General features: G+C 37.7%; 1 protein-coding gene across 4 annotated transcripts in view; it reads left to right on the top strand.

Moving 5' to 3' along the window:
- The first annotated feature begins 5,797 nt into the window (after positions 1-5,797).
- The window catches only part of ERO1B (endoplasmic reticulum oxidoreductase 1 beta), a 70,919-nt gene continuing 54,831 nt past the window's right edge, over positions 5,798-21,885 (top strand). For all 4 annotated transcript variants that reach the window (XR_005214567.1, XR_005214568.1, XM_037821643.1 and 1 more), the window contains exons 1-3: positions 5,798-6,063; positions 8,513-8,632; positions 19,148-19,231. Coding sequence is in view for 2 of the 4 variants with exons in the window: in XM_037821643.1 (XP_037677571.1) it covers positions 6,019-6,063; positions 8,513-8,632; positions 19,148-19,231 (249 nt within the window). In the remaining 2 variants the exon portion in view is untranslated. The remainder of the gene's footprint in view (positions 6,064-8,512; positions 8,633-19,147; positions 19,232-21,885) is intronic.

The following is a 21,885-nucleotide window of genomic DNA, read 5'->3' as shown; positions in this document are numbered from 1 at the left end:
AGGGGCCCCAGAAATTTCCCATTTACAGTCCACAGGAGTTTGAGTGAATCCCCCCTTTATTCTCTTTGAACAAGGTACTCTTTTGAGTGACTTAATGCAGGTAGTCCTGTGCCCCAGGCTGCTTCAACTTAATTTTTTCGCACATTGTCCCAGCTGTCTGCAAGAGGCCTCTCTGCTCTCAGGGCAAACCCTGGGAGAGCAAGCCTAGGACGAGTTCCTTGGCTCAGTCTCTCAGACTTCTACCTGATAGATTGGCACTGACTACATGCACCCCAGTATGCACACAGGGGTTAGTTACTCTGCTGCCCACAGTGTCAGTGTAAGCTGTCTTTACCCTTGTTGTTTAGGGGATGGGGGAGGGGCCAGCAAGGGTGCCAGGGGCTTCCTCTAAGGTTTTTAAAGCTGCATTTTCTTAATTCAGTACTTGCCAGGTTCATGTAGCCCTTTAACTGTTTTCCATGGTTTTGAGGAGAGTTACTGTCTTTAAGATTGCTCTGCTGCCTTTGTCCCTGGGGATTTGGAACAATCTGGCTGCCCTCAGAGCTGGCCCCCAGCAAGCTGAAGTAGCTGATCAAAGGTAGAGATCTGGGAATAGACCACACATCCCTGGAGTTTGGAAGATTAGTTCTTTATGTCTCAACCTGGCACAAGCGAGCTGAGCCAGGAGCTCCAATCCCCACTGCTACTGGCCATGAGGCTAGGGGAAGGGGTGTGGTACCAGCTGCGGAGTGTGTGTGTGTGTCTGTGTGAGAAACTCACAGGTCTTTGTGGCAAATTACCAGCCTCTTCCTCCCGCTTCTTCCTGGATGCTGTACAGTGTTCCCTAGATTCTAGAGTTTCAAAGTGTTTGATTCAGATAGTTCATGCGAGTTCCGTAGTTTTTTTGGTGGAGAGACTGATTCCTGGAACTTCCTACTCCACCATCTTCCCACAATCCTTCCTATACTTAGTTCTTAAACTTTAGCTTTGCCTATGGCAGCATTTTTTTTTCATGACTCATCACTCCCTCCCTTTGAAATACTTTCTTTTGGATCCCAGAATGCTATATTTTCTGGTTTTCTTTTATTTCCCTGGTCAGTCCTACTTACTCAGTATTGTTTGCTTGTTTCTCTACCGCCTCTGACCTAATAATCATTTGGACCTTAGGATTCAAATCTTGTACTCTTTCCTCTCTCTACCTTGGTTATTTCATTCAGTCTCTTTGCTTTAAATACCATCTATCCAGCTGACTCTCAAATTAAAATCTCTAGTCAAGGATTCTCAGCAGTAGATTTGTATTTCCACCTCTCTTTTCAACGTCTCTCTCCTCCTACAAGAATATAAGCTCCTTGAGGGCACAGATTTGTGTGTGTGTGTGTTTTTCCTTCTAATTTTATAACCCCACACTTAGAACAGTGCAAGGTTTTTGTGAATCCCTCAGTAAATATCTTGAATGAATAAATGAATGGAAGATAGATGCAAACAAATTTTATAGAATAAAGCTTAGAGAGACAATAGGTTAATAAATATTAAAGGGTGCTTAAGTGACATAGAGAATAGAATAAGAAGGTCTAATATGTCTAATTGGAGTTCCAAAAGAAGATAATAGAGAAAATAGTGAAGAAAGAGTAGTGATTCTTTTTTTTTTAATTTAATAAATTTTATTTTGAAATAAATTCAGTCTTACAGGAGCAGTTACAAAAACAGTACAAACCCCATACATAGAACTCCATCATACCCCGACCCCCTTCCCCTGATACCCCGATCCACCACCTTTAACATTCTGTCACTCCAGCGTTTCTTTCTTTCCCTCCCTCTCCCCCTCCCTCTCTCCCTCCCTGTCTATCATCCATCATCTATTGCTCTGTTCCCTGAACATATGAGAGCAAGCTGCACATATCTTTGAACAAACAATATAATTCACATATACCTTTCCCATGGACAAGAACATTCTTTTATGCAGTCTCATTAAGCGCAGCTAAGAAGTTCAAGAAATTCACCATTGATATAAAGCTTACATTCTGTATTTCCTTTTTTTTTTTTTCTTGTGTCCCATCTGTGTCCTTTTGTGCCTCCTCTCCTCCATCCTCAGATCCCATCCAGGATCATCCTTGGCATTTAATTGTCATCTATTTAGACTGTCTTTTTTTTTTTTTTTTTCAATTGTGGAAACATATGTATAGCCTAAATCTTCCCATTCCATCCCCTCCCCGGCCTTCCATTAGTGGGATTAATCACATTTAGAATGTTGCAATGCTATCACCTTCCCACCATCCATTTCTAGAAGTTTCCCTTCACCCCAAACAGAAACCCTACACTCATTTCTTAACTCCCCATTGCCCCTTCCCCCACTTCTCGTAGCCCCTACTCTACTTTTCATCTCTTTGGTCATATTCTCTGATACTTTCTTTGTGTTTACCGTGGGGCTTAAATTTAACATCTTAAATCTATAACAATCTTGTTTTTCTTTGATACCAACTTAACTTCAATATGACACATAAACTATGTTCCTGTACTCCCTCATTCCCCCACCTTTATGTAGTTCTTGTGAAAAATTACATATTTTACGTTGATTGCAAAACCACTGATTTATCATTACAGTTTATGTATTTTAGATCCTATAGGAAGTGAATAGTGGAGTTACAAATCAAAAATACAGTAGTATTGGTATTTATATTTACTATGTGATCTTTACTGGAAATCTTTATTTCTTCATGTAGTTTCAGTCAATTGTTTAGTGTCCCTTCCTTTCAGCCTGCTCAGCTCCCTTTAGCATTTCTTATAGGACTGATTACTGGTGATGAAGTCTCTCAGCTTTTGATCATCTGGGAATGTTTTCATCTCCCCTCATTTTTATCCTCCAGGTGTTTGTGAATTCTTGAAGTCTCTGATGGTTATTGACTTTTATTTGTATTCCATTGTGGTCAGAGAATGTGCTTTGAACAAATTCTTTTTTTTTTTTTTTTTAATTGAGGCTTGTTTTTATGTCCCAACATATGGTCCATTCTGGAGAAAGATCTGTGATCACTAGAGAAGAATGTGTGTTCCAGTGACCTGGGATGTAATATTCTATATATGTCTGTTGAAATTCTCTTTATCTCTCTCTCCTTTCTTTGTTTCTCTGTCGGTAGGGCTCCCTTTAGTATCTGAAGTAGGGCAGGCCTTTTATTAGCAAACTCTCTCAGCATTTGTTTGTCTGTGAAAAATTTAAGCTCTCCCTCAAATTTGAAGGAGAGTTTTGCTGGATAAAGTATTCTTGGTTGGAAATTTTTCTCTCTCAGAATTTTAAATATGTCATGCCACTGCCTTCTCACCTCCATGGTGGCTGCTGAGTAGTCACTAGTTAGTCTTATGTTGTTTCCTTTGTATGTGGTGAATTGCTTTTCTCTTGCTGCTTTCAGAACTTGCTCCTTCTCTTCAGTATTTGACAGTCTGATCAGAATATGTCTTGGAGTGGTTTATTTGGATTTATTCTATTTGGAGTTCGCTGGGCATTTATGCTTTGTGTATTTATATTGTGTAGAAGGTTTGGGAAGTTTTCCCCAGCAATTTCTTTGAATACTCTTTCTAGACCTTTACCCTTCTCTTCGCCTTCTGGGACACCAATAAGTCTTGTATTTGGACATTTTATTTTATCTGTCATATCCCTGAGATCCATTTCAATTTTTTCAATTTTTTTCCCCATTCTTTCTTTTGTTTTGTCATTTTCCGTTCTGTGGTCCTCAAGGAGGCTGAGTTGTTCAGCTTCCTCTAATCTTGTATTATGAAGATCCAGAGTCTTTTTAATTTGGCCTACAGTTTCTTTTATTTCCATAAGGTCTTCTGTTTTTTTATTTACTCTTGCAATATCTTCTTTATGGTCTTATAGGGTCTTCTTTAGTCTTTTATATTCTGTGCCATGCTCTTCTTCATGTCCTTTATATCCTGTGTCATGCTCTCGTTGCCTGTCTGTAGTTCTTTGATTAATTGCACCAAGTACTGTGTGTCTTCTGATCTTTTGATTTGGGTGTTTAGGTATGGGTTCTCCGTATCATCTGGTTTTATCATAAGCTTTAAGATTTTCTGTTGTTTTTAGCCTCTTGGCATTTGCTTTACTTGATCTTTAATTTGTAAGAATTGCAGCTTGGTAGCGTATACTCTCTCCAACCAACCAGCAGATAGTGTCCGTGAGTCACTAATTCCCCTCAAGTCAGCTCTCCCCAACCCTGTCTTTGTGATGTGTGGGGATCTGACCCCTGTGGGGTCCACTCGGTGCACTTAATTTGGGTGTGCTGTCGGTGCCGTCCTCCCCCAATGAGGGGCGTGTGTCCTAGCAGTTAGGGAGGAAGGGCAGTTTTAATAATCAAACCTCCCAGGTGTTCCTGGAGATTTAAGGCTGTTCTCTGCCGCTGACCCAGAAGTCCTTGGTATTGGCATAGGTTCCCTGGGATTTCTGAGTGGTTCCCCCTTCCCTGCTGTGCTCTTCCAGGACCTCTGCTGAGGGAGGGAGGGCCATGCCATGTCACAAATGCGTGCCGGCCTCCAGGGAAGCCCCGGGATGCTGGGCTGTGCCGGGGCATTCCCAGCCTGCTTCAGAGATGGTTGAATGGGACACGTTAACTTCCCCCTTCCGCAGAGCTCTGCCCTCCCAGCTCCGGGACAATCAGCCGTGGGTGTATTCAAGGCCACTGTCCACAGCCGATATTGTGTCGTGTGAGCGGTGCTGCGGGAAAGACTCCCTGTCGCACTGGGTTTCTTGGCACAGCTCTGTGCTGTGGGTTCGGCCCCGGGCAGGAGTGCCCCCGCCCGCTGGGGAGATGGCTGCAAGTCGTGAGTTTTTTTTCTCCTTTTTAGCCTGTAATTCTTGACTGGTGTGAGGAGATATGGCCGGGTTCCCCTAGGCTCTGGGGTCTGGTTCTGAATGGAAAGGGCCCCACCCCTTTCCTCTTGGAGAAGATACACCCCCTAGGGGGAGGCCATTAGCATTTCAATGGTCTCTCTCTCTGCTTGTGCTATCTCCACCCTTCTCTGAGTCACAGCACTGGGAACTGAAAATGGCTGGGGCTCTCTCCACTGAGCTGAAAAAGAAACAGATAGTCTCCTTCAAACCTAGTCCAAGGTGACCCTCCAGCTCTCCAAGGTCAGTCATCACCCAAAGCCTCTGTCTATTTTTTGGTGATTTGTACCTGTAGCGAGCAGTTCACACTCGCTACTTAAAACCCCAGTTGGCGCTCGGCTGAGCTATATTCGCTTGCTGGGAGAGAGCTTTTCTCTGGCACCACGAGGCTTTGCAGCTCGGGCTATGGGGGAGGGGGTCTCATGACTTGGATCCGCAGGTTTTACTTACAGATTTTATGCTGTGATCTCAGGCATTCCTCCCAATTCAGGTTGGTGTATGATGAGTGGATGTTCTTGTTTGCCCCCCCCCCCACAGTTATTCTGGATCCTTCACTATTTTTTTCTGTTTTTTTTTTCAGTTGTTCCAGGGGGACTACTTAGTTTCGACTCCTCTCTATGCCGCCATCTTCCCTCTCTCTCGCAGTATTGAATCTTTCAGGTCAATATGAAAAAGACAACCTGATAGACAAGTGGACAAAAGAAATGAAGCATACAAGGGGAAATACAAATCTCTTATAAAACATAACACTGTACCTCATTAATGCAAATTTTAAGAAATGAGATACCCTTTCATGCTTGCTAGATTGGCAAAAATTAAAACAAATTAATATCAAATACTGGTGAGTATATGGCTCAATAGTAACATCCATCGACTGTTCGTCGGAGTATAAATTAGTTCAACTATTTTGGAAATCAACCTGCCATCCCCAATAAAGCTAAATATGTACTTGTAGCACTTCCATTCCTGAGTATATAACCTGGAGAAATTCTTGCTCGTGTGCACCAAGAGACACGTGCAAAGTCTTTATGGTAATACCAATACTTAGCCATATCTGGAAACAGCCTAAATATATATTGTATTCATTTCTTATTGTTGCTGTAACAAATTACCACAAACTTGGTAGCTTAAAATATTACATATTTATTGTCTTATAGTTCTTCATGCCAGAAGTCTGGAATTGGGACCTTACAGGATTAAAAATCAAGGTGTCAGCAAGGTTGCATTTTTTTTTTTTTCCCTTCGGAAGCTTAAGAGGAGAATTCATTCCTCGCCATTTCCAGCTTCTAGAGGCTGCTATGTCCCTTGGCTAGTGATTGCTTCTTCCATCTTCAAGGCAGCATCTTCCATTCTTGCTCTGTGTCTCTTCTCACTCATCTCCCTTCTCTGTCTTCTAAGGATTCTTGTGATTACATCTACAAAGTCCCTTTTGCCATGCAGATTAGGATATTCACAGGTTTTGGGAATTACAGTGTGGACATCTTTAGGGGGGCATTATTCTGCCTACCATATTGATCAACAATAGAATAAAATGTGATATTTTCATGTAATGTACCACCATATAACAGGGAAAATAAAAGAGCTAGTATGAAATTCATCAGCCCAGAGAGATATCAAAATAAAATGCTGGCAAAAGAAGCACAGCACAGAAGAATTCACGCATTAGAATCCATTAATATTAAAGCTCAAAAACAAAGACACTAAGTATTTTATTTAGGGATGGATACATCATATGTGAAAAAATTAGAAAGAAAAGTAAAGAGTTTAATAACAAAAATAAGGTTTATTTTTACCAACAAAAGTAAGATTTGTTTTTACCTCTAAGGAGAGGGAGATGAATATAATTAAGGAAAGATTTATAGAATGCTGGCTATATTCCATTTCTGTTTCTTAAAACTTTGATACACAAGTTTTTGCCTTATTAGTAGTCTTGAAAAGTTATACATATATGCATGATAATGTTGTATAGCTTGCCCTAGCCCCTACCACAATTAAAATTCAGGAAATTTTAAGGAAATAAAATAAAATAGGGTGTTTGACAAACTAAAAATCAATAATTTAAGAACAATTCATATGAAAGACCAATCTCTGAGTAATATATTTTTTAAAACTAGAAAGTTTTTTGGTTTATATTTGTTTCTCTTTTTCTGTTGTTATTTAAAGAGCTAAGATTTGAAATCTTGAAAGGAGTAAGCTGGAACAATAGGATGAAATTCAGTAGAATTAGTGATCCTAGTAAGCAGGATGGCAAAGCTTATAGAATTTCAGAGCCAAAATTCTTGATAAGGATCTCTTGTTCTTTATCTCAAGATAGTATAGCTCAAACTCTTTATGTTGTAGGGAGCTTTGGGACACATTTACACTCCTAGGGAGAAAGAATGGGGATACAGCTGGCAAGGACTGGTTCCTATTCTCTGGTCATTATTTGCATGTAATTCCTTCTATTGGATCACATGAATAACCTGTAACAGGCTCAACTTCATTTTTTTTTTTTTTCATTTTTAATTGTAGGTTCACATGTAGTTGTAATAAATAATACAGAGAAATCCCATGTACTCTGTATCCTGTTTTCCCCAATGATAACATCTTATAAAACTATAGTACAATTTTATAACCAGGACGCTGATGTTGATACAATCCGCTGATCTTATTCAGGCTTCCCCAGTTTTATTTGCCCTCGTGTGTGTGTGTGTATGATGTGATTCTATACAATTTTATCACATGAATAGATTCATGTATCCAGCACTACAGTGAACAGTTTTATCACCAGTATCCTTCCTGTTGTCCTTTTATAACCACACCCACCCCTATTTTTAAACTCTCACAAACAATAATCTGTTCTTCATTTCTAAATTTTTTTTGTTTCAAAAATATGATATAAATGGAATCATAAGGTATGTAACCTTTTAGGATTGGCTTCTTTTACTCAGCATTATTCCCTTAAGATTTATCCAAGTTGTGTGTGTCAGAGAGTCTCATTTTCTAATTCAGGAGAAGAACGTTTTATGGGATTTTTGAACTCTGAATTCACTTCGAAAATATCCATATCTTTTCTTGGATTGATGAATCCTTTGGGTAGTGGATAAGAGCATGGATTTTAAAGTCTGATGGACTTGGAAATAAGTTCCATTTCTATTTTGGAAAATTATTTTAAATTTGCCAAGCCTTAATTTCCTGCAAAATGGGGATAGTGATACCTATTTCATAGTGTGCTTTTAAACAGTAAATGACATAAAAAGTTCTTACCACAGTGCCTGTCACATAAGCATTCAATAAATGGCAGCCTAAATGAAAGAAATGAGTCACTACAGTAATATTATTACAGTCTGTGACTTCTGTGTTACTCTGGCAAGAGATTGCCATAGCATTTGAACAGCCACTTGGATTTTATATGGTTAGGCAGAGGAAGGAGAGTCCAATATCTTTCTTTTTGTCTGCTAGCCAATATTTAGTTCTTCAGAATGGCTACGTATAATGCTTCTATTGTTTTTTATTTAGTTGACCATAGTAAAAATATGTGACTACCTTACAGTTACATACCTTAGTCATTAAATATTGGGTAACTTGAATGAATAAGTTATCTTTTTATAAAATAGTAGTTCAGGTTGGAATGTCAGTGATTTACATATTTTAAGTTATATATGTATTTTTTTCTAGGTCAGTGGAGTCCTAGATGATTGCTTGTGTGATATTGTCAGCATTGATAACTTCAATACCTACAAAATCTTCCCCAAAATTAAAAAATTGCAGGAGCGAGACTATTTCCGTTATTATAAGGTAAGATTATAATTTTTTTCCTTATTAGAGAAGTTGTGGGTTTATAGAACAATCATGCATAGAATATAGGATTCCCATTTACCACTCTATTATTAACACCTTGTATTGGTGTAGAACATTTGTTAAAATTGATGAAAGCACATTTTTATATTAGTACCATTAACTGTAGTCCATGGTTTAACTTAGGGTTTATTGTGTAGTGTAGCTTCATGGATTTTTTTAAAAAATTTTTATTCTGTTACCATATATGCAATCTAACATTTCCCTTTTAATCACATGCAGGTATATATTTCATTGCTGTTAATTCTATTCACAATGTTGTCCCACCATCACCACCATCCATTAATGAAGCATTTCCATCATTCTAAATAGGAACCCTATACATTTTAAGCCTTAATTTCCCATTCTCTATCCCTACCCTGTCCCCTGGTAAGCTATATTCTAGGTTTAGATGCTATGACTTTGCTTATTCTAATTATTTTAAATCAGTGAGATCATACAATATTTGTACTTTTGTGTCTGGCTTATTGAACATGCATCCATGTTGTTCCATGTATTAGAACATGCCCCTCTATTATTAACTTCTAGTTATAGTGTCATACATTTGTTCTGATTCATGAAAGATATTTCTAATATTTGTGTAGCTAATCACACATCCATGTTGTTCCATGTATTAGGACTTTCATTCCTTTTTATGGCTGAATAATATTTTATGTATATACCACGTTATATTTACCCATTCATCAGTTGATGGACATCTGGGTTGCTTCCATCTTTTGGCAATTGGGAATAACGCTACTATGAACATTGGTGTACAATTATCTGTTGGAGTCCCTGTTTTCAATTTTTTTGTGTATATAGCTAGAAGTGGGATTGCCAGGTCATATGGTAGTTCTATACTTAGCTTTCTGAGGAACTGGCAAACTGTCCTCTACAGCGGCTGCACCATTTTACATTGCAACCAGCAATGAATGAGTGTTCCTATTTCTCCACATCTTCTTCAACATTTATTTTCCATTTTAAAAATAGCAGCCATTTTAATGGGTGTGAAATGGTATCTTGTTGCAGTTTTTTTTATTGTGATTGTTCACATATCATACAGTTATCCAAAGATCCAAAGTGTACAATCACTTGCTCCCAGTACCATCATACAGCTGTACATCCATCACCACAATTAATTTTTTTTCAATTTTTAGAACATTTTCATTACTCCAGAAAAGAAATAAAGACAAAAAAAGGAAACTCAAATCCTCCCATATCCCTAACCACTTCCTGTCCATTGTTGACTCATAGTATTGGTATAGTACGTTTGTTAGTGTTTATGAAAGAACATTAAAATACTACTAACTGTGGACTATAGTTTGCAATAGGTATATTTATTTCCTATAAGCCCCTCTATTATTAACTTCTAGTTATAGTGTCATCCATTTGTTCTGGTTCATGAAAAATATTTCTAATATTTGTATAGCTAATCACAGACATTGCCCACCACAAGGTTCACTGTTTTATACATTCCCATCTTTTAGTCTCCAACTTTCCTTCTGGTGACATACATGACTCTGAGCTTCCCCTTTCCTCCCCATTCACTCACCATTCAGCACTGTTAGTTATTCTCACAATGTGATACCATCACCTCTGTTCATTTCCAAACATTTAAGTTCACCCTAGTTGAACGTTCTGCTCATAATAAGCAACTGCTCCCCATTCTTTAGCTCCATTCTATATCCTGGTAACTTATATTTCATGTCTATGGGTTTACATATTATAATTAGTTCTATCAGTGAGACCCTGCAATATTTGTCTTTATGTGTCTATCTTATTTCACTCAATATAGTGCCCTCAAGGTTTCTTCATCAATGCATTTTTTTTTTACGATGGTTTTGTTCACATGCCATATATTGCGTCCTAAGTAAACAATCAGTGGTTCCCTGTACAGTCACATATCTATGTATTCACCACCCTCACCACTATCTATATAAGGACATCTCCATTTCTTCTGTCTTTTTTGAGCCTGTGTCTTGTCCTGGGATTGTGCTTACTTGTGGCCTTAGGAATTCTCTCATTTATAGCAATCTAAATGCCTATTTTACTCCCTATGAGATAGCCTTTACCCCTCTTCGGTGTGCTCTATTATAGTCTTAAGACAGTTAATATTTTGCCCCAGGCCACTTTGCCTTAATTGTTTCTTACAGTACTTCAGCTGTCTGCAAGCTCCTTCTGCCTTCAAGCCAAGTTCTTGGGAGATGAGCCAGTGACCAGTGTTGTGGTTCTCTCATTCATGCTCCTACTCAATAGATCGGCACCAATATACAGGCACCTCAGTATGCACATAAGGGTTATGTTGCTCCCTCCAGAATATGGCCAGGGGCCTGCAATGGGGGCTCAGGTTGGCTCCGTAAAGCACCAAGGAGTAGGCGGGGGGGGGGGGGGGGCAGCAAGGGCACCACAAGCCTGTCCTACGGTGTTTAAAGTTGAATTGTCTTGATTTTGGCATTTCACCAGTTATTACAACTCTTTAATCATATTCTGGAATTTTGAGGAAGATAGCTCTGCCAGTTTTTGCTAGTTGTTCAAAGATTCTGTGGGGGAATGGCACCCTGGAACTTCTTACACCGCTGCCTTGGTTGATGAGAAGTCCAGAGGGATCCATTTGTAACACCAGGTTAGATTCCATTTTCCTCTCTGCCTAGTACCTTGCCATGGCTCCCATCCCACTTCCTGTCAGTGTTTTTGAACAGTAAGAAATCTGAACCCATTTCCTATGTTTGGGGAATTCCTCACCTTTCACCTTGAGACTCTTCCCATTACATAAGCTGAAAATACAAGAGACTTAGTTTTCAGCTTTCACTGTAAGTTAGGTTCTTCTATCTAGATACACCTACCCAGACTTCTGAGTTGTGCTAAGGACAGTGTCATGTACTAGCATTGTTAGTAGGGCAGAGTACCACAACAGCAGGTATTTATTGTGTAAGTTTACTGAGAGGGCTGGTAAACCTGGCTGAGAGAACAGAACACTACCCATAGTAATACTGTAGAGTTGGTTCTTTAGTAATAGTCTACTCGAGACCATCACAAATAACTAGTGATAGCTTAAAGGCAGCCACAGTCATTTCCTTTTCAACAGGATAATATTCAAAAACAACAATATTTTAAATAAAAAATATTTTTAAAGAAGGTACAAGAGCAACTCCATCAAACCCTTGGGTTTATAATTTCTTTGATTTTTGTTTTCAGTTTATTCTAAAATTTGAGCCTGTTTTCTTGTCATTCTGATTCTGTGTAGGCTACTTAGTCCTTAAAATTTTGAGTTTTGAATATTAAAAAAATCCTGTATTTTAGCTGTTTTAAGTCAGACAGAATGATATATTAGTGAATAAAGAGTTGGGAACCCATCCCCTTTTCCCATCAGTACCAAGAATATCCAAAAAAGATGAATGTTTCCCTCTATACAAAATTCTTTAGGAATGCAGATTCCATGGGTTTATTTCAAAGAATAGTCTATGCTTTAAAAAAAGGAGAAACTTTTGAGTTTCTATTATCCTAGTCATTTTACATACAAAGAAGACAGGTGCTTTCTCTGATTCCTGTTATTAAATCTATTAACTCTGTTTGCATGCATAGCTGTCATCTTCTGCTTACCTTCTACTGTCATGTTGAACCAGATGAAATTGTTGCTTTTATAAGTCACAAATGGTTGAATACCATTCAGTGTAATACAGTGGAGGAAGTGTTCTTTCTATCAAAGACCATCCTTTTACAAGACGTTCTGATCACATCTCCATTCAACATATCAGGCCCTCTATCACTCTTCCATTTTGGGATTTTATCTTTTTTTCTCCATCCCTGCAAGGCCTGGCCAAGAGTAGACACTCAAATATTTAAGTGAATGAATGAATATTTCGTTTAATTTTCACATCAAACCTGTCAGGTCAGTATTGATATTTTACAAATGAAGAAATAATGGTTTAGGTAGTTTAGGTAGAGTATTTAGGTTAGCTCACAAACCAGAAGTTTTATTAAGAAAAGGTATGGAGTAGTTCACAAAATTGAAAGACAAAGGTCAAAAAAGCGAGAAACTCAGGCAGGAGCTATTAGCCGATCTCTTTAAGGCATCACCAAAATTTTGGATCACATTAACCATTTTTCCATATACTGAAACACTCATGTCAATTTCTGGGATAGATGGTCTGAATGGCCTATCTAGAGTCATGTGACCTCTTGGTTAAAAGAGTGAAGGACACCTTGGTTAACAGCCCTATTTGAATGTATATAAGGGAGAGGTATCCTTTCTCAAAGGGAAATTAGGGGACTGTTACAGAAGAAGGAAAGTGGAAGTTGAATAAGCAAAAATAACAACAGCCTGCCCTTCGTTGCCCAACATACAATCTCATCCTTCTTCTTTTACATGCAATTTTAAAAATGTTCAGCCAACATAATGAAATTATTCTGGGTGTAACCAAAACATACTCATACCCTTCCCCAAAGGAGGGTAGTGCAGTGGTCTAATTAATACATTCAGCTCCAAGTCCAAGATATTTGTGTGATATGTACTCCTCTTCTAGTTCTGTCAATCTATGGAATAAATAAAATGGAAATTTTACCGTCACCAGTATACTCTACGTATGGTTTGGGCATAGAGAAGAGGTTAATTTTAAACATACACACAGACATACTTAGGATTCAGCAAGCAAGGAAGTATAGGTAGAAGCAACAGTCTGCCTTCCTGCAACTGGTCAGTTGGTTACTGCAATTGGTATTTATAACTTTTCTCTTGTGTTGTCCATTCTGTTCCTTTACTCACCAAAAATTTATTGTGATTACTTTGAATCAGGTCTTATTCTAGGAGCTGTGGATACAGTAGTGAATAAGATAAAGACTCTGACCTCCTGAAGCTTTTATTCTAATTAGAGAGACAACAGTAATCAATAAAATAAAATTTCAGGTGGTTATAAGATAAGTGCTATGGAGGAAAATAAAGCAAAGTAGGAGATCAGGAGTAACTGTGGTTGGGGGATGGGGTTTATAAAGGTAGTCTGAAAAGGAAGGTATTTATGCTAATGTGACATTTGAGCAGAGACCCACCTAATATGAAAGAATAAGCCATGAGAACATCTGGGTAAAGAGCATTCCAGAGAAGGGGAGTTGAATAGCAGGTATAAAAGTCTTGACACAGGAATAAGCTTAGTGTGTTACAAGAGTAAAAAAAAGAAGGCCCATATGGCTGGAGGAAATGAAATGAGATGGAGAATAGAAGAGGTAGTAAGGGGCCAGATAAACTAGGGCCTTATTCGATGTTGGATTTTATTCTAAGTGAGTCAAGAAGTTATTGAATGGGATTTTTGTGCAAAATAGACCGTAAGGGTGCGAGAGAGGACATAGAGAAACCATTTACAAGGCTAGTGCATAGTTCAGGTGAAAGACAACACTGATTTGGAATGGGGTGGTAGAGTTGAAAGAGGTGAGAAATGATCAAATTACGGTTGTATATAAATGATAGTATGAGCCCGGTCTAGCTGCGTTTTCCGCCATGCTTCCTCGATCTGCCGCAATCCGAGTTTTTCGCCCACGTTCCCTCCGCTCTCTGTCTAGCCGGAGTCCTGAGGCATCCACGGAGGCGAGTTCTTTATTGAAAGTGCTTGTAGTGTGCCAGTACTGGTGTTAAGCCCTAAATATGGCAGTCCTGTCACCACAGAGCTAATAGTTCCACCAAAAAAGCAATACAAGCACATTGGGGACAAAAAATGATATCTAAAGATATTTTGGCACTAACAGCGTGATCTGTAGTATGAGAGATGAGCAATAGAGTGTTCCAACCAATGAGTTTTCCAAGGGAACTTCAACGAGCCAAGGCAGTGTACAAAGAGAATATGAAAAAAGACATGTTAAATATTATTACGGGCATGAAAGTTGGATTAAGCATACTAAATAAACAAACAAGCCACCCAACAGAAAATCACTTAAAAGTTTGGAGGTTACTATTTGTTGGCTTCAGAAGCTACAGAAGATACCACAACGATGAGAAATGAGTCTCTGAGTCCTGAGTTAGTGGCGGCTGCATCTGCTGTCGCACTCTCTCCTTTTTGACAAGCAAACCACCAAGTCAGAGCTGCTTAGGCAGCTACGGCAGCAGGAGGAAGAATCGGAAGCTTAGAAAGATGGAGAAAGATGGAAAGTTAGTTTCAGTAACATAATATCAGATCTGAAAGCTGCCAGATCGCTACAGCCAGAATTAGTATGACCAGAGCATCAGATTCAATTTGATGAAGAACCAGAAAATTTCTTCGATGAGGAAAAGACCTCTGATCTTAGAAAAGTTTTAAGGGAAATATATTCACAGGGAAAAGATTTAATATTTTTGATATTAAGGCAGTTACTCAAGAGGCACCTGAAAAAGAGTCATCACCTTCACTTTGGGATTTGGAATTTGCTAAGTAGTTAGCCACATCAAATCAACAGCCCTTTCAGAATGGTTTTGAAGAAATGATCCAGTGGACCAAAGAGGGGAAACTGTGGGAGTTCCCAGTTATTGATGAAGCATGTTTCAATGATGATGGTTCTGAATTTCATGAACACATATTTCTGGATAAATACCTGGAGGATTTTCCAAAACAAGGACCAGTTCACCACATTATGGAGCTAATGACTTGTGGCCTTTCCAAAAACCCATATTTGAATTTTAAACAGAAGATTAAACACAAAGAGTGGTTTAGAAATTATTTCAAAGAAAAGAGGACATTCTAAAAGGAAATGACATACAACTCAATTGAAGGCCATGTAAATTTTTATTTCAAGCTATTGGATGTGGATACTATCACTAAAGAAAATAATTTTACTGGTAAAAGAAGATAGTATGAATGAACTTTTCTGATGGATTGGATATGATGAGTGTAGAAGTGAAGTCAAGGATGATGCCTAAAAATATGTGTATTACGACCAAGTAGATTTTGTTTCAAGAATGCAGGAATGGTTCTTTTCTTCCACAAAATTTAACACCCATTCCTGATATTTAAAAACATTTGGTAAAACAAGAATGACTTCCTTGACACTATGATTGCAATCCTAACGTTAGCATAGCAAGCATCTTACTTATGAGGAAACACTAGAGGAATTCTCACTTAGGTCATGAACCAAGACAAGGATACCCACTATCTCTATTCCTGTCAGAGGTAATAGGCAGTGCAATCAAACAAGAGAAAAAATCCAGTTATAAAAATTTTAAAATAATAAGTAAAACTATCTTTATTTATAGATGATAAGAATATACCTAGAAAACTCAAAAGAGTAAATTATTAAGTGAACAAAGAGTTTAGAAATGCAGTAAGATAGGCTATACACTTTAATATACAAACATCAATATCTTTATAAACAGTAACCAGTTGGAAGATATAATGGAATAATACACATATAGGAATAAATGTATCAAGAAATTTGCAAAACCTAAAGGAGAAAAGTTTCAAAACACTCCTGAAATACACAAAAGTAGGCTTGGACAAATGGAAGGATGTCCTTTGTAGCATAAAGATGTTAATTCTCCCCAAGTTAAAATGTAAATTTAATATGATCCTAATGAAAATAACATTTTTTTTTTTTTTTCTGGAACTAGAAAAGTTGTCACAAGTTAGGTTCCCTGGAAGAGGATCCTGCTAAGAGATAAGTGTGTAAGAGGTTAATTAGAGACTATTGTGATCAGCAACCTAGTGAAGGGAAGGAAAGGTTGGGAATCAGGATTAGATAACAGGAGCAAGGAAGTCCCCACTGAGAATGTGGTATTTGAGAAAGACCTAAAGTGAGTGAGAAAGCAAACTGTGGATATCTGGGAAAAGCATTCTAGAGAGATGTAAACAGCAAGAGCAAGGGCTCTCAGACCAATGTGCCTCATGTATTTGAGGAACAAGGAGGCCAGTGACCAACGGGAGGACAGTAGGGGACCAGACCATGTAAGGCATTATGGGCCATCATAGGGACTTTGACTTTTAATCCAAGTAAGATGGGTTGGAGGGTTTTGAGCACTTTTGGTTGTTATGTTGAAAATAAACTGGTATGGATGTAAGGGTTGGGTAGGGAGACTATTTAAAGGCAATTGTAATAATGCAGGAGTGAGAAGATGGTGGCTTGGACCACAGTGGTAACAAAGAAAGTGGTGAGGAGTACTGAATTCTGAATATATGCTGACTGTAGAACTGACCTTATTTTCAGAGTTATCTTATGTGTGGTGAGAAAGAGAGGAATCAAGGATGATGCCAAGATTTTGGCCTGAGGAACTAGAATAACAGTTGTTATTTACTGAGATAGCAAGGATCACTAGAGGGAGGAACACAGTTTTGAATATGTTAAGTCTGTGGTACCTGTGAATGTCTCATGGAGATGGCAGGGAGGCAATTGGATATAAAAACAAGTCAGGAACTCAAGGGAGACGTGAGCTGAGAACTTGCAGTTCCTGAAACAAATTTCCCATTTTGAGCTTCCATGTCTTTAGATATCCTGATCCCTCTTCCTAGAAATCTCTCTCTCTAGGAAACTTCTGTTCCTACCCATTTTGCATGTTACCCGAACGAGGTCTTCCTGACCTCTCCTCTGTGTTGCTAGTCTACCTACCTATTTTTGCCTGTTCTTCTATATTGTAGGTATTGTTTACTTTGCTTAACTGAAGTATTTGGTGAGGTTCCTATTATGTATCCCAGCATTGTTCTAGGCATTGGGAATAAAATATAAACAAGGGAAAACCCCAGTCTCTACAGTGGGGATGCAGACAATAAATAAATAAACAAATCATAATCATAATTTCAGGTAGTGATAAGTGTTATAAAAGAATACAGAATGATGTGTATGGGTGCATATCGAGTACTACTTTAGAGAAGTGGTCAGAGGAGGTCTCCTTGCTGATGTGATATTTAAGCAGAGACCTGAATAGTGTAAAGAAGCAATAAGACCTGGAGAAACAATAGTTTAGCCAAAGAGAACAGCTAGTTTAAAGGTCCTGAGATAAATGATCTTGGTGAGTTTGCAGCAAGGCCAGTGTAGCTGTAGGATAGTGGTAGGAGGTGAGGTCAGAGAGGTGGGCATGAAGCTAGATAATGGAGGGCTTTGTGGAGCTTGCTAAGGAGTTTGGGCTACTTCAAGTAAGTGTGATGGGAAGCCATGGAAAGGTTTTGAGCAGGGATCGATGTGATTCGATTTATGATTCAAAGAGATAACTTTGTGATATGGAGAGTAGATGGAAGGAGAAGCAGGGAGACTGTTGCAATAGGACAACATAGAGATAAGTGGTGATAGTGGAGGTCATGAGAAGTAGATAATGAATTGCTTGAAGGGGATGAAGAAGAAGGAGAGAAAGAATAAAACTTAGATTTTTGACTTGGGCAATTCATGTACAAGTCATGTTGAATTACCTACTTCCTATTATCTTTAGAATATGAAAAGCCAAAATGTCCTGCATCATCTGTCCTTTAGTTACCTCTACTCTCATTCCTTGTCATCCTGCCCCTTGCCCACTAATCATCAGCTAAACTGGTATTTTTTTCAGTTCCCAAAACTGTCTGAATCCTTTGTTGCCTTATCCAAAAAAATGCTTTTTCCCTTTCTCCAACTTTCACCCATCCTTTTTCAGTCTAAATATTACCTCTCAGAACTTGCTCCATCCACCATCTCCATTATTTTCCATTACAAAACCCTGGTTTTTCCTTTGTAGGACTTACTACAACTTCTAACTAAGTAAACACAAATACAGAATTTCTCTTTCCAACGGTATACTGTATGTTTCATGAGGGAAAGTGCCCCCCCCCCCTTTTTTTTTGCTTCCTTTTTCCTGGAGCACAGTGTCTGACACACAGGATAGAAGATGCTCGGTATATATTTATTAACTGAGTGAATGTGGGAGAGAATCCTTTTCATCAGAGTAATGTTAAAGGGCTGGAAGACATTAAAATAGTCCTAAAATGCATTCCAGTGTCCTTAAGATAAGCTATGCAGTTATCAAGCAGGAGAATAGCCTTTTCTTAAGTTAAATACTTGGTTCTGAAATGACCTTTCTTTGAATATAAAATGGTTGTCAAAACCTTTTAGAGAAAAAAGAGAAATTCATTGTTTTAAAAGCCATGGAATTCTATAGCCTGGCTATTTACTGACTCTTGCTCTGTTAATGTTTTTATGTATATAGGTGAATATAAAGGATTTCCGTTCTAAAGTATGATTTTTAAATTTTAGTCTCTTTTTCTGTGGAACTTGACTTTTTCTGATGGAACATATACAGCCAATTACTTAGGTGTACTTAAACATAATTCTTTTTCTAGAGTGTCAGAGGACTAAGAGTCATACTTATTTTAAAAATTAACATTACATTTGGGTGTCTGAAAAACTGCAGTCATTTAAAATGCTGAACTATAGGTGCCACAATGACCGGAAGCTTTTTCCTTTTTATTCACCTTCCTGTCACTTGTCCCTGGCACAGTGGCACTTAGCATTCTATAAGTATAATACACATTTACTAATACTAATTCATTCTTTCTGTCTCTCAAGGTTAATCTGAAGCGACCATGTCCTTTCTGGGCAGAAGATGGCCATTGTTCAATAAAAGACTGTCATGTAGAACCCTGCCCTGAGGTAAATAAAATAAAATAAAATAATAGGGAAAAATGCTCAGTTCTATGTGAAATTCATTTTCTCTGGGACTTTCAGATAAGCCTCAACTGTCTATTTTTTTGGCTGATGGATTTGTCATCAAACTCATGTGCTCTCAGCTCTCTGCCTTTAAACTGGATTTTAAAAGATTTATTCTGTATTTCCCACCAAAACAGTTTGAAGACACTCATATCCATTGTCTTTGTTAATTGGATGTAGAAATATAGTCTGATTATTAAATGGATGGAAAATCAGAGGTCTGTTCTAGGATGGGATCTATAATTGGTAACTCTTAATTCATGCTTTACTGAATCTGCATTGTGTTTCATAGGCCAAGAAAATACTACTGGACTCTAAATTTCAAATGCATTTCAGGCATGAAATTAGTTTTTCACTTAATCTGGTCACATTTTTAAAATTGGCTATTCTTATTACCAAGAAAATGCTACATTTAAACTTTGATCTTTGGTGTCTGACACCAAATTAATTATATTCTTCCCCTTTAACAGAAATTAGTTATAAGGTATGGTTTCATTTTACTTCCTGATTTTCTTGCCTACTCAGTTAGTCCTCATTTGTTGTCCTTAAAAATAGGAAAAGACAGTCTGGACCAAGTTCCTAAAGGGAAGTGAAAAAAAAAAAAAACTTGTTCTTGATTTAACTTTAAAATAAATTAGCAAAAATATGTATTTTTAATTTTTTGTTTTGAAATAATTTTGAACTTACAGAAGTGCTGCAAGAATAGTACAAAGAATTCCCATATACTTTTCACTCAGATTCCCTAAATGTTAATTTTACATTTGCCTTATTATTTTATTTCTATGTATATTTATATATTATTATTTTCTAAACCATTTAAATATAAGTTACAGACATAATTTTTTTAATTCATTTTTATTGATATATATTCACATACCATGCAGTCATACAAAGTGTGTACATTAAATTGTTCACAGTACCATTATATAGTTGTGCATTCATCACCAAAATTAATTTTTGGGCATTTTAATTACCACACACACAAAAATAATAAGAATAAAAATTAAAGCGAAAAAGAACAATTAAAGTAAAAAAGAACTCTGGGTGCCTTTTTATTTTTTGCCCCCATTTTTCTACTCATTCATCCATACGCTGGACAAAGGGGAGTGTGGTCCATATGGCTTTCCCAATCACATTGTCACCGCTCATAAGCTACATTTTTATACAATCGTCTTCAAGATTCATGGTTCTAGGTTGTAGTTTGATAGTTTCAGGTATTTATCTCTAGCTATTCCAATTCATTAGAACCTAAAAAGGGTTGTCTATATTGTGTGTAAGAGTGCCCACCCAAGTGACCTCTCGGCTCCTTTTGGAATCTCTCAGCCACTGAAACTTATTTCATTTCTTTTCACATCCCCCTTTTGGTCAAGAAGATATTCTCCATCCCACGATGTCTGGTCTAGATTCCTCCCTGGGAGTCATATTCCACATTGCCAGGGAGATTCACTTCCCTGGGTGTCAGATCCCACTTAGTGGGGAGGGCAGTGATTTCACCTGCCAAGTTGGCTTAGGTAGAGAGAGAGGGCCACATCTGAGCAACAAAGAGGCATTCAGGAGGAGGCTCTTAGGCACAATTATAGGGAGGCCTAGCCTCTCCTTTGCAGCAACAGTCTTCCCAAGGGCAAGTCCCGTGACTGAGGGCTCAGCCCATCAAACCACCAGTCCCCTATGTCTGTGAGCACATCAGCAACCATCGAGGTGGGGATGCCCAACACCCCTGAATTCTCCACCAGCTCCTCAAGGGGACTCTGCATATTTTTTTTATTGCCTTTTTTTTTTTTTATTAACTCTTTTTTTTTTTTTAAAATTAACTCTATCAAAAAAATAAAAATAAAAAAAAATACAGTGAAAAAACATTTCAGACAAACCATAACGTAACAAGGGAGTAAGAAAAAGACAGCTAACCTAAAATAACTACTTTACTTCCAACATGTTCCTACTCTACAAGAAAATAACCTAATATAACAACATTTCTGTGAACTTGTTCCTACCATGCCCACCAGAAATTAACAAACCAGAGTCATTCTGGGTATTCCCAGAGCGTTAAATTTACCCATGATAGCTTATCTATTCTTATTGGGTTACAGGCATAATTTTTTACCCCTAAATACTTCTTTGCAAGGGCCACAAAACTGACTCTTGCCTTTTCAAATTAATCCAAAATTGTCTAAATTTTAACTGTCATTTTAGAGCAGAAATTAAAATCAGGTATTACATATTTTTTTAAATTTTGACTTTTTAAATGCTTCCTTTCCTGTGGTGAGAAAGTTTATGGAAAAAGTGATTTAGTAAATTTTTTAACCTAAAAATGATATAAACCATTTATAAAATACTGCATTGAGAGTTATTAGGACTGATTTTGACACTGACTTTTATATTTATACATCATTCAGTTGTCCATACTATGATTTACAAGTGTGTAGATTGGGATAATTCTACCTTTTACAGAAACTCACAGGAGTGTAAGAACAGAATTTCAATGAGTGTATATCTGCTTTTAATGGAATAATATACCCTGTGAATTAGGCAATAGCATTACTAGTTAGTGAAGAAATCCTAAATAAATGTAAAGATCACTTTAAAATTTTTGTTGTTGT

This window comes from Choloepus didactylus, chromosome 2, assembly GCF_015220235.1.
Source record: "Choloepus didactylus isolate mChoDid1 chromosome 2, mChoDid1.pri, whole genome shotgun sequence".
Lineage (NCBI taxonomy): Eukaryota > Metazoa > Chordata > Mammalia > Pilosa > Megalonychidae > Choloepus > Choloepus didactylus.
This window is presented reverse-complemented; position numbering and strand designations above follow the sequence as displayed.